The 12241-nt window shown below is 44.6% G+C and overlaps 1 protein-coding gene across 1 annotated transcript in view; it reads left to right on the forward strand.

Annotated features, from left to right (window-relative positions):
- Window positions 1–12241, forward strand: part of TRPA1 (transient receptor potential cation channel subfamily A member 1) — a 57718-nt gene that overhangs the window by 43598 nt on the left and 1879 nt on the right. Inside the window, exons 23-26 of the mRNA XM_032470051.1 lie at window positions 1338–1467; window positions 1875–2057; window positions 4951–5019; window positions 10695–10808. Of these exons, the coding sequence (XP_032325942.1) occupies window positions 1338–1467; window positions 1875–2057; window positions 4951–5019; window positions 10695–10808 (496 nt within the window). The remainder of the gene's footprint in view (window positions 1–1337; window positions 1468–1874; window positions 2058–4950; window positions 5020–10694; window positions 10809–12241) is intronic.

The following is a 12241-nucleotide window of genomic DNA, read 5'->3' on the forward strand; positions in this document are numbered from 1 at the left end:
CTCTGACCTCTACCCATGAGATACCAGTGGTGACAACAAAAAATATGTCCACCGATATTGCCAAATATCCCCTGGGCCACAAAATCACCGTGGGTCAAGGGCCACTTGTCTAGACAAATCTAGATTAAGTGTTGAGAGTAAGTGGGAAAAAAAGCACAGGCTGCTCTTGTTTTACCAAGTAGTTTGGTAAGCATGTACTTCAGAATAAAGGCCTCAAAATGAAGTGACAGTGATGGAAAGAAAAATGACACAAGAGAAAAAGAAAGTCCGAAGAATCTAATCCTAGAGGGGGTAAAAAGGACTAAGCTCCACTACCTCCTGCAATCGCTAACTCGAGTGAAATGTTATTTTGCATAATCTTTACAATTGTAAGGGCTAAATATTATTCCTTGTGGTGTACAAAAGAAGCTGAAGCCCTGAGTTGATTAACTGGCTAAAGATCTCAGCTCGTAAGTCAAGATGTAGGCAACTTACCGAGGTCTTCCCATCTCCCAGGGCCATCTTCTCCCCCAATGCGGTCTGCAATGCTGCATCATGAGCACTACACTGCAGCGATGTGCCCAGCCCCTAGGAAAGGACCTGGGATGGTGGGAAGTGTGGTGGCTTGGAGGGCAAGAGGCTTCAAGATGGGTTCAGGCACTGCCACTCCCTTGGCTTTGTGACCTTAGTGAGTTAATAGGCATATCTGGGAACTTAGTTTCTGAGAACTCTGAAGTTCATTTTCAGCTTTAAAATCATGTGATTTCCTCCATTTAACAAATTGTCTTTGCCAAAGGAAAAGCACAGGTTTGTGGCAGTGACACACCTATTATCTACCTAAACATTTCACAATGTCCGTGGCTGGGGGGCAAAGGAGAAACCTCAGAAAGCACTGGGGAGGGCCATGTAAATCAGAGACTGTGCCCTGGAATAGATGCTTTCTATTGAAGCTCATCATGAGCTTCATCAAATGAGCTTATCAAATCCATCCTCCCCTGATGCGTCACACAACCTCACTCGACACCCTTCATCAAGCCTTTGGTAGCGTTAGCTTTGACATTGGGAAGCTAGGATTTTCCCTCTCCTATTTCAGTTGAAGTAATGTCTAATGGTCAAGTGGTAAAACCATTAAAGATAACCTCCATATAAAGGAAAAAAAAAAAAAAAGAAACAGCAATTTGACAACCAGCTTGAAAATAAAGACTTGACTACTCATGAATTCTCATGCCTCTTTCTGAAAGTAACTGAGAAAGTAATTGTCTCATGTTTATTACCTTGTGCATGATAAATACTGACACTGAGTGAGACAATTTGAAGAGAAAAGTGAATAAATATTTTAATTTTTAAAATGTTCCTAGATTTGAAAAATGTGGCATTTTTATCGTGATGTTGGAGGTAATCATGAAAACTCTGTTGAAATCTACAGTCGTGTTTGCCTTCCTTTTTGTGGCTTTTGGACTCAGCTTTTATGTCCTCCTGAGTGTACAGGTGAGGCATTTGCATGAGTAGTTGATTTTGTTGCTATAAATACTGGGAAATATAGTTACACAGAAATCTTAATGGTATAGAAAATTCATAATAACATAACTATTTGAATATTTTATCTTATATAATAGCATTTATATGATTTCTATTACAGAAAAAAGTCTAGTCTTACTCAAGGACTTTTTCCACTGTTTATGTCTAGTGCCTGATGATTTGTTACATGTGCAGAAAAGTTCTTTTTGATAACTTTACCAGTTTATTAGCAGTTCATACTACTGTATTTCAGTAGCTATAGACTTTTGTCTTAAAAAATATATTTTAAAAAGGATTTTTATCATTTCCCTCTCCAGGAAACATTTCTTCATTATACACATTTTGCATTTCACTTTTACCTGACTGTCTTTTCTCAGGATGCTTTCAGCTCTCCGCTGCTTTCTGTAATGCAGACCTTCAGCATGATGCTAGGAGATATCAGCTATCGTGATGCCTTCCTAGAACCGTTTTTGAGAAATAAACTGGCATATCCAATTCTATCCTTTGTGCAACTTATTTTTTTCACCATTTTCGTCCCAATTGTCCTCATGAATTTACTTGTAAGTAATTTATCCTTGTATTTTCTGTGTGTTAATCACTTGGGGCATTAATACCAATAAGGGTTTGTAGCCTCCTTAGTGAAGGGGAAAGGAGACTACCATAAAACTCACTCATTCATTTAACATTTATTTGGTGCCTGGGGGGAGGGGGAGGCCAGGCAGTGAGAGGTCAGGGGAGGCAAAATGCATTCACTTGGCAAATACTTATCAAGAGTCTACTAAATGCCGGACACTGATGCAGGTCCTGGGGAAACAGTGGTGAACAAAACAGACCAACACCCAGTCCTGACATGATTATAAACGAGTCATGAAGCTGAGTAGTAAACAAAGAAGTATGTACCATGATGTCATAATGATAATGGTGTGTGCTGCTTTGGGGTTGGGGTGGGGGTCAAAGGTTAGGCAGACATGGAGTGAAGGATTAAGACCTCATCTCTGCCCTCAAATTTCTCACCGACCCTCCAGAAATTCAAGTGGGGAAGAGTGGCTCATGCAGAGGGCATCTGCCACATTCAGCTGCCACCTCTAAGCCAGTCAAGAGGCAGGATGCCCTCACAGACACAAGCGTTCCCTTCCCCAGAGAGCTTGCTCCAGCCATGAGCATCCTGGCGGATGCAGGCAGAAGTACATCCCAACTCCAGGTCTTCGCCAGCACCGTAGTGCAGGGTCTCCCTTAGTTACTTGGTTGTGCAGACACGCATTCAGTACACATTTTCCCACGTCTGACTGTGTAGCAGAGATCATGCTGGGCAGTGTTTCTCAAAAGAAAAAAATAAATAATACAGACTACTTAATGTTTCGATTCACATATTTGATATAACTTCAGAATTTTCTTTCTGTGGCCTAGAAAAATAAAGGATGGCGCTAAGAATAATAAAAAATGAGATAAAGTCCACATCCTTCTCCGAATTGTGTATGCTCAGGGAGATAATTATCTAGAGGAGAATTTGGCCTGGTAGAAGTACAGGTTGGGGCCAGACTCAAGCTCACAAATCCAGCACCCAAGGTGCATCTCCACCTGCATATCCCAGAGGGAAATCAAAGCCAACAGAGCCGAGATTGACAGTGTTTTCCCTTCAAATTCTGCTACTGACTCTCAGTAGCATCTCCTAGTCACCTGCCTCAGATCACTGGAAGATGTTGCAGATCACCGCCCCTCTTCCTCACTTCTTCCAAGAACTGTCTGCCTCTCACAGCCACTTCCGCAGGCCTGCACCCTCATGGCGCCTCATCCACACTGCTGCCGGGGACCCAAGAGTCTCTCTATCTCGTCTCACTTCCCTGTCCAATCCTTCCCGCAGGTTGTCACCACAGTGATGTTTTGATAATGAAAAGCTGGGCCCATCACTGGCTCTTCCAAAAAAAATTTTTATGACTCTTCAAAGGCTTCAATCCAGTCTAAACCCATCATCATGACACACAAGGGTTCTCATGATCTGGCTCCTACCCAGATCTTACCCAACTCCCCACCGTTAGCAGGATTTACCCAGATGTGAGCATTCATCAAGGGTGCCAGGCCTTCCTTCCTGTGTCCTGGGCTCTGCACAGGCTGATCTTTTTTATGGAAAGCCCTCCCACCTTGGGTTAACTCTTTATAAACTTTCAATGCTCGGCTCCAGAATCATCTCTCCTGGGAACACTTTCTTAAGCAGCTCCTCTCACCCCCTCACCCTAGTCTGAATCAGGTGCCCCTTCCTTGTGTTTTCATAGTTTTGAGGACGCAAATCAGAGAAAGATAATAGAACCTTTCCTAGGCTGTCGTGAGGATGAAATGAGCTAAAACGAAGCACCTAAAACAGCGCTTGGCACCTGATAAGCATCTAATAAATGTTAACTATGGTTAAACATTAATAACTGATGCATCCTGTAACTCACAAGCTCAGATATCTCCAGAGGCCAGGCAAGCAGTTTAAGTGTGTAAAGCAGCAGTTATGCGGCAGTAGGTTTTCATGGGGGCTGATATAAACCAGAGAGAATGCCCATCTCATGTTTCCCAAATTAAAAATTAAAAAAAAAATTATCCTGCCAAATAAAACCTACTTGCTGACTCTGGTTCTCAGTGCTAGTGTGCACACCTGAGAAGATACTCTTTCACTGTTCATTCATTCAGCAGCTATTCTGTGTACCTACCACATGTCCCACACTGTTCTAAGTACTGGGGCATCCATTGGTGACTTGGGCAGACAGAGCCCTTGTCCAGTGGCGTTTGCTTGACTTTGAGCTCCTTGAGAGCAGAGACTGGCTTTTTCTCTCTGGCTGCAGTGTGCACGAGGCTGGGTCGGCATAGACAAGTACTAAGTATCTCACAAATAGAGAGTGAGTGAATGTAAGCTGCTTTAATTTGGATTCAGTAGAATGGAGTTGAAAGCCCCCTCACCTAATTCTACTGAGCCATGGATTCCTACATGGAGTTCCTCCCAGAACCTCACCCATCCTTAAAGTGCACCTTTCCCTCCCAAACATATGAAAGTTACAGATTCCTTCCATTCCCTCAGTTTAATGTTTTACCTCTTCCGTGCTGTGAGGTCACCTTAGGTGCTCAGCTCCTGGAGTTTGCAGCCACACTGCATGACTGCACCAATCACATTTGATACCACATCACCCCTGTCCTCTCCAAAAAGATCATATTTTTATTTTAAGATGAAGTGCTCACTAATTTGTGTATCTTAACTTCTCATGAAAATACTTCCAATCACTGGACCCACTGTTGTGACCAGCACCGTGACAAAGGTACATAGGCTTTGGACTTTTCTGTAAGGTGTGTAAGCATAGCATTTTGAGGTTACGGCCAGTAAATTTCATGCCTGCCTCCAAACTGTAGCCAGGGAGACCACAAGTGCATTTTGGGTGAGCCTTTACACTGGTAGTGATTCACTGCTGTGTTGGTCCTCAGATTGGTTTGGCAGTTGGTGACATTGCTGAGGTCCAGAAGCACGCACTGTTGAAGAGGACTGCTATGCAGGTAAGTATTATACTTAGTTAAAACTTCCTGAAATTAGCACCATCCTGAGTGCTCATGTATAAGAGCGGATTTCTGAGAACGCAGCTACCTAATGCAGGCATTGTCTTGGTCCTGAGGAATCACTGCACTGGGCTGGTCGTGCACTTTCTCAGGTGTACCTGGTCTGGTCAGAGAATCAAAAATCATGAAAAAGATTTTCTGCAACAATCTCAGCAGAGAAATTGGGAAGCTGCAGGAACCTCTTTTTCTGTCAACATGTGGCCATCTGGGTGGTTAGCTGTCTAGAGTCTGTCTCCTCCCAGCAAACTGTTCAAAGGAGCGCTTGCTATACTGAGCACAGAATTACAAAGTTCCCACAGAGACCTAGTAAAGTGTTAACTGCATCCAAGAGATGTTGTTCCCTAGAAATTGTCTTCTAGACAATTTGATGTAAAATTTGCTAGAGTCAAAGGTTTCTGGATAGTCCTTGGCTATTGCATCTTGTGAGGTAGTTCCCTGCTACACAAAAAGCTATTCCCATGCTCTTGTTTGCACTGCATTTAAATTTTAAATTGGAATGGGAATATTTAATGCTTCAGAAATATCTGATGGTGAGTTGGCCAGTTCAAGAGGAAGAAAAATTCCTACTAAGATACAACTTTCTCCTCACTCTTCTTTCTGCTTTTCTTTGTCATACTACTCTCTTCTGTTATTTATCCAGCTATACATTAGCATGTATTTATTCTAAAAATTTGCTCCAGTACACGGTATGTACACAGCACAGTAAAACTTAGCATGAGAACCCAGAGGGATTTAAAGGGGTGTGATCTTTGACTTTTATAATAAGCAAAATAAGCCTAATTGGCACACTAACTAAAACATTAGGAGTGTCAAATATCAAGGTCAACTTAGAACCATTATCCTTAAACTCTGTTCTCTGTGACTAAGCTGTATACCATACAGAGAGCTTGGAATATTAAAGAACAAAAAGTATGCATTAAGTGGTTAAAATATCAGGTACAGAAAATAAATGTAAAGATAATTAAGGAAATGCTATGCGGAAGAGTTGGGATGTGACCTGTCCTTGAAAGATGGTGGAATTTAGAAGGGCAGCAAGGCTGGTCCAGAAAGAAGGGACCCAACAGGAGTCAAGGACTGAAGGCAGAACACAGGAACTGGATCAGGAGGTGTGATGGGGCTCCCGGTGCTGGAAGGATGGCTCCTTCCAGGGGGGATAAGGCTGCTCCAGATGAGAAAGGGCTTTGTTCAAAAACAGCAAACAAAGAAAAACCTTAGCTTTGAAAGAAAAGACAGTAAATGATGAAGCGCTTCAAGTTATCTGGTGAGTGGAACATTATTAACAGCCTTTCCAAAGAATGGGGACAAAGGGAAAGTGGCCTTTAAGATGACATGTTATTATCTTGGTTTATTGGGGAAAAGACTGGAGGAAGGAAGGGCTAATGCCCAGGTATTACCATAACAAAGATGGAGTGCAGGACTCCAGGGAGGTGGACAACGACGAGGAGAGCAGAAGGGATGTTTAATCTCTTGGCTGACAGGTCAGCATTATTTCATAACTAATGACTCTTGAAAATACCAGGAGGAACAAATACAAAGAACAGTACACAACGCAAGGGCACTAGACAACCTGTCTGGGGGAAGCCTGCTAAACTACAGTGTGAGTGCAGTTGATTTGAAAAGCACAATCCTATATTAGATCTGATCAAAACAGCACAAAGGTCTCCAAGAGAAGCAGGCAAAGCAAGTAGCCCCGTGTTACCTGTCCCTTGTTTTGGATCAAGGACAATATCAACTAGAAAATGAGGAAGCCATTCTTCTATTTCCTCTGGCTCGTTTCTCAAGCAACCCTCCATCCACGTACAACTCGCTAAATCACACTTACAACTGAAGTCTGTCAGTGGCGCGATACCATGTACACATGAACACCGTGAGGAGTTAAGCAAAGCATTTCTCTATTGATTCTTGTAAAAGGGTTTACATACGACATACACGATGCCTCACATACCATCTAAGTTATAACAATGTTAATCTTAAGCTATTAAGGTTCCTAGGATCCTGGAGTAAGCACAAGACGTTACAAGATCAAGGACAGATTGTTTTAAAGTTCATCATGAAACTTAATTAAGTAGGCCATCCGTTTATCTGGCTTGCTGTGCCTGTCTTAGGTTGTCCTCCTCTGAGGACCTTACCCGTCTTTGGCTATCCAGCCGTCCACACTGGACACATTAGTGTAGGCCACGTCTCATCCAGCCGGCTGTGCCTGTCTTAGGTTGTCCTCCTCTGAGGATCTTACCCGTCTTTGGCTATCCAGCCGTCCACACTGGACACATTAGTGTAGGCCACGTGTCATCCAGCCGGCTGTGCCTGTCTTAGGTTGTCCTCCTCTGAGGACCTTACCCGTCTTTGGCTATCCAGCCATCCACACTGGACACTTTAGGCCACGTCTCATCCAGCCAGCTGTGCCTGTCTTAGGTTGTCCTCCTCTGAGGATCTTACCCGTCTTTGGCTATCCAGCCGTCCACACTGGACACATTAGTGTAGGCCACGTCTCATCCAGCCGGCTGTGCCTGTCTTAGGTTGTCCTCCTCTGAGGACCTTACCCGTCTTTGGCTATCCAGCCTTCCACACTGGACACTTTAGGCCACGTCTCATCCAGCCGGCTGTGCCTGTCTTAGGTTGTCCTCCTCTGAGGACCTTACCCGTCTTTGGCTATCCAGCCTTCCACACTGGACACTTTAGGCCACGTCTCATCCAGCCGGCTGTGCCTGTCTTAGGTTGTCCTCCTCTGAGGATCTTACCCGTCTTTGGCTATCCAGCCTTCCACACTGGACACTTTAGGCCATGTCTCATCCAGCCGGCTGTGCCTGTCTTAGGTTGTCCTCCTCTGAGGACCTTACCCGTCTTTGGCTATCCAGCCTTCCACACTGGACACTTTAGGCCACGTCTCATCCAGCCGGCTGTGCCTGTCTTAGGTTGTCCTCCTCTGAGGATCTTACCCGTCTTTGGCTATCCAGCCGTCCACACTGGACACATTAGTGTAGGCCACGTGTCATCCAGCCGGCTGTGCCTGTCTTAGGTTGTCCTCCTCTGAGGACCTTACCCGTCTTTGGCTATCCAGCCGTCCACACTGGACACATTAGTGTAGGCCACGTGTCATCCAGCCGGCTGTGCCTGTCTTAGGTTGTCCTCCTCTGAGGACCTTACCCGTCTTTGGCTATCCAGCCTTCCACACTGGACACTTTAGGCCACGTCTCATCCAGCCGGCTGTGCCTGTCTTAGGTTGTCCTCCTCTGAGGATCTTACCCGTCTTTGGCTATCCAGCCGTCCACACTGGACACTTTAGGCCACGTCTCATCCAGCCGGCTGTGCCTGTCTTAGGTTGTCCTCCTCTGAGGATCTTACCCGTCTTTGGCTATCCAGCCTTCCACACTGGACACTTTAGGCCACGTCTCATCCAGCCGGCTGTGCCTGTCTTAGGTTGTCCTCCTCTGAGGATCTTACCCGTCTTTGGCTATCCAGCCGTCCACACTGGACACTTTAGGCCACGTCTCATCCAGCCGGCTGTGCCTGTCTTAGGTTGTCCTCCTCTGAGGATCTTACCCGTCTTTGGCTATCCAGCCGTCCACACTGGACACATTAGTGTAGGCCACGTGTCATCCAGCCGGCTGTGCCTGTCTTAGGTTGTCCTCCTCTGAGGACCTTACCCGTCTTTGGCTATCCAGCCGTCCACACTGGACACATTAGTGTAGGCCACGTCTCATCCAGCCGGCTTTGCCTGTCTTAGGTTGTCCTCCTCTGAGGATCTTACCCGTCTTTGGCTATCCAGCCGTCCACACTGGACACATTAGTGTAGGCCACGTGTCATCCAGCCGGCTGTGCCTGTCTTAGGTTGTCCTCCTCTGAGGACCTTACCCGTCTTTGGCTATCCAGCCGTCCATACTGGATACATTAAATAGGCCATCTCTTATCCAGCCAGCTATGTGACACCCCTCACAGCTTTATCAGTTTAGCCCATGGCTTATTCTCTAGAGCCTTCAGGCGGAGGCCTACAAATTCTGAGCCCACATCATAACAAGGGGCGTAATAAATGGGCAGGAGTGCATTGCACACAAAATCATCTCAAACACATGTGGGGCCAGAATGGTCCCTGGGACAGTATGTGCTGGGAGATGTTTTCACTCAGTGAAGTATCAGTCCTCAAAGGCAATAGTTGTGCGTATATTGAGGGGCTTGGAGCTATTTAGTTTTTAACACTGGTATCCCCACTTTCCAGCACAGTCTGGCACCTGTAGACACTCTATAAACTTTAGCCTACATGCTGCAAATTACAAAAGGAAACCCATGGAGTACATCTTAACCCTTAACACAGAAAACCCACCAGTTAGAGGAGCTGAAGATGCTCCCTTAGCCCAGAAGATCCATACTGGGTGGGTCCCATTGGATCCACCAAAATTGGTCTTGGGGCTCTGCCTGCCATCCTCCCCAGGACCATATTTGAGAAAGGAAATCTGGCAGCTCCTATGTAGAGAATGAATAAAGTTAAGAAACTCCACGTGCTTTATCTGTTGTCAAACACTAGGCTTGAATAAATCTTTCTCAATCAAGTTGGAGTAAGTCAATATGACCTCTAAAAAATGCGTATGGCAAGGGAAGGGAAAATTACCCTCAAGACCCAGGGGAAAAGGAGAACCCTGAAAATTATTTATTACGTTACTCAAAACATCTAGTTGGAATTATTAATAAGATTGAAGAAAACATAGCTTTTCTTGAAACAAACTAATATACAGTATGTTAAGTGGCGATAAGTGCTATAAAAAACCAGGCAAGCAAGATAGGGAATGTGTTATGTGGGAGAGGGAGCTCCAATTTCAAACAGTGTGGTCAAGGAAGTTCTTACCACCAAACCATTTATGAACGTCAACCACTTAGATGACCATATATTAAAAAAGCATATGGTCTTAGATTAGAAAGCAAAAATTCACTTATACAGTAATGATATTAAATGTAGCTGAACAGACACAAAGGGCTATTAAAAAAAGAATCAAAGATAAATTTGGCAAATACAAATAAAAAAAGTTGAACTGCGAGAATTAAACTAAATATAAAGCCAAGGTAAAAACATCACACAAGATGATTTTATCTCTGAAAACAGAAATTACACTCAAGGCGGGTCATGGATAAGCATTTTTGCACTTGCTAGCACAGCATGAAAGGTTTATAAAGTCCTCTTAGGTGTGCTAGTGCTAATTCTTTCCCTACTTGCTTTTGTATTTCTCCATTTAAGCCCTCCTGCCTTTGTCCTGTCACAAGTGTGCATTGTTCCAGCCACACTTCCCGGGTGCACACATTTTGCAGTGTAATGCCCCAGGAACACGGATTAAGTCTTTTCTTCTTTCCGTGCCCAGTGTTGGCCACAGTCCCTCAGCAGTAAACATCTGCTGACTTGAGTTGAGTTTCTCCTTTAACCAGCTGGCCCCTGACAGCAGATGGCTGCCCCTGTGATGGGGGGAGATGTAGGGGCTGATGACTGTGAGCTTGGGGTGAAGGAAACCGGGCCAGCCCAGCTTGTGCACAAACCAGGACACGGGAGTCAGTTTTCAGTGTGCTGTGCTAACGACAAAGGATTCCAGGTGCTTATTAATGATTCCTTTCAATTAACCCAAAATGCACTCTAGGTGGAACTTCATACCAGCTTAGAGAAGAAGCTGCCACTCTGGTTCCTACACAAAGTCGATCAGAAATCTATCGTCGTGTACCCCAACAGACCCAGATATGGTGGAGGACTCTTAGTAAGTACACGTGACAAATAACGTAAATACTGCGATAGTGCTAGACATTCACTCATCATGTTATCTGTAAGGGCGCCTGTTTATGGGCGATAAGGAGGGAGATGTTTGCTCCCGTCTTCCAGGTGGCTGGTCCGCAGCCTCTGTGTTAAGGATGCACCACACCTCTGTGAGAGCAGTTGGGTGGGTGGGCCAGCCATATCCTCTAAGTACTTTTTCTTACAGTGCACAGTGCACCTCATTTGTTTTTCCTAGTCACATGTCACATATATGTGCAGATATGGGTGTGCATATATAGAACACACATGTACATTTACACAGGTACACACACACACACACAGGGGAAGTGTGTATTATAGAAAACATACAAACTGGCAGAGACTAAGCAAGGCCATCGTGATATAATGGAAAAGGGACTATCCTAAGAGTCCAAAGTACTGGATGCTAGTGTGCCCACGCCTGGGCTCCACCTGCATCTATGAATATTCTTTCTGAGTTCTTCATAAGTTAAGTTTCCATTGTGTAGTCATAAATGATAAAGTCAATTTAAGTAGCAGCCTAGGCTTTATTCTACTCTACCCTACCTCCCTGCCTGATTTCATTCATCTGAAATCTCACACATTTCGTGTGCACAGTCACTGCTGAAATGTAGAAGGTTCAGCAGCTGATGCTTTGGCCTAGAGCTCATTGAGTTCCAAGCCCCTCTATCCAACTGCCTGTGTGACATCTTCCCTAGTATATCTTCAAGTCACTTCAAATTCTGCATGTTCAAAACAGACTCATGCTCCCCACTCCTCCTGTGTCTCACCTCCTCCTGACACCCCTGCAGGGAGAGTGAAGAAGCCCCATCCTTCTCCAGACTTTCTTATTTCAGTGAATGTCCACACCATTCATGTGCCTTTGCAGGATGTCATCCTTGCCATCTCCTTTCCTTCTTCTCACCCCGCACACCCAATTGGTCCCACATGTGGTCCATTTGGCTTCCTGGGTGGCCTGTGTGAGTGGCCATCTTCTCTCATTGGGACTCCTAGAATTACTTCATTCCTAGCCACTTCACACCTGCCCTTGGCCCTCTCCAGTGCACCAGTGGTTTCAAAGACACTAAATTTAAAAATACATATTAAAATAGCACTTTAGAAATTTCACATTTAGAATGTGAAATTCAGTTGTGTTGGATAATGGTGCATAGCTGTTTTAGAGAAATAACAACAAATCCTGCACAGAATGCCACCACTTATGAGTGACATTTTTCATGAGAAAATATACATGGTTCACTTGCATATTTTCCTAACAATCTTCCACTCCAATTCACTCCTTCTTCTGCATTATTTATCCATCTTGTACTTTCATCTATGCCAACAACTATGACTTCATTTTATAGCTCTTTACATATGTTTATTTCTCTTAAGGAACTGTGAGCCCCTTGAGGGCCATGG

Source organism: Camelus ferus, chromosome 29 (assembly GCF_009834535.1).
Source record: "Camelus ferus isolate YT-003-E chromosome 29, BCGSAC_Cfer_1.0, whole genome shotgun sequence".
NCBI lineage: Eukaryota > Metazoa > Chordata > Mammalia > Artiodactyla > Camelidae > Camelus > Camelus ferus.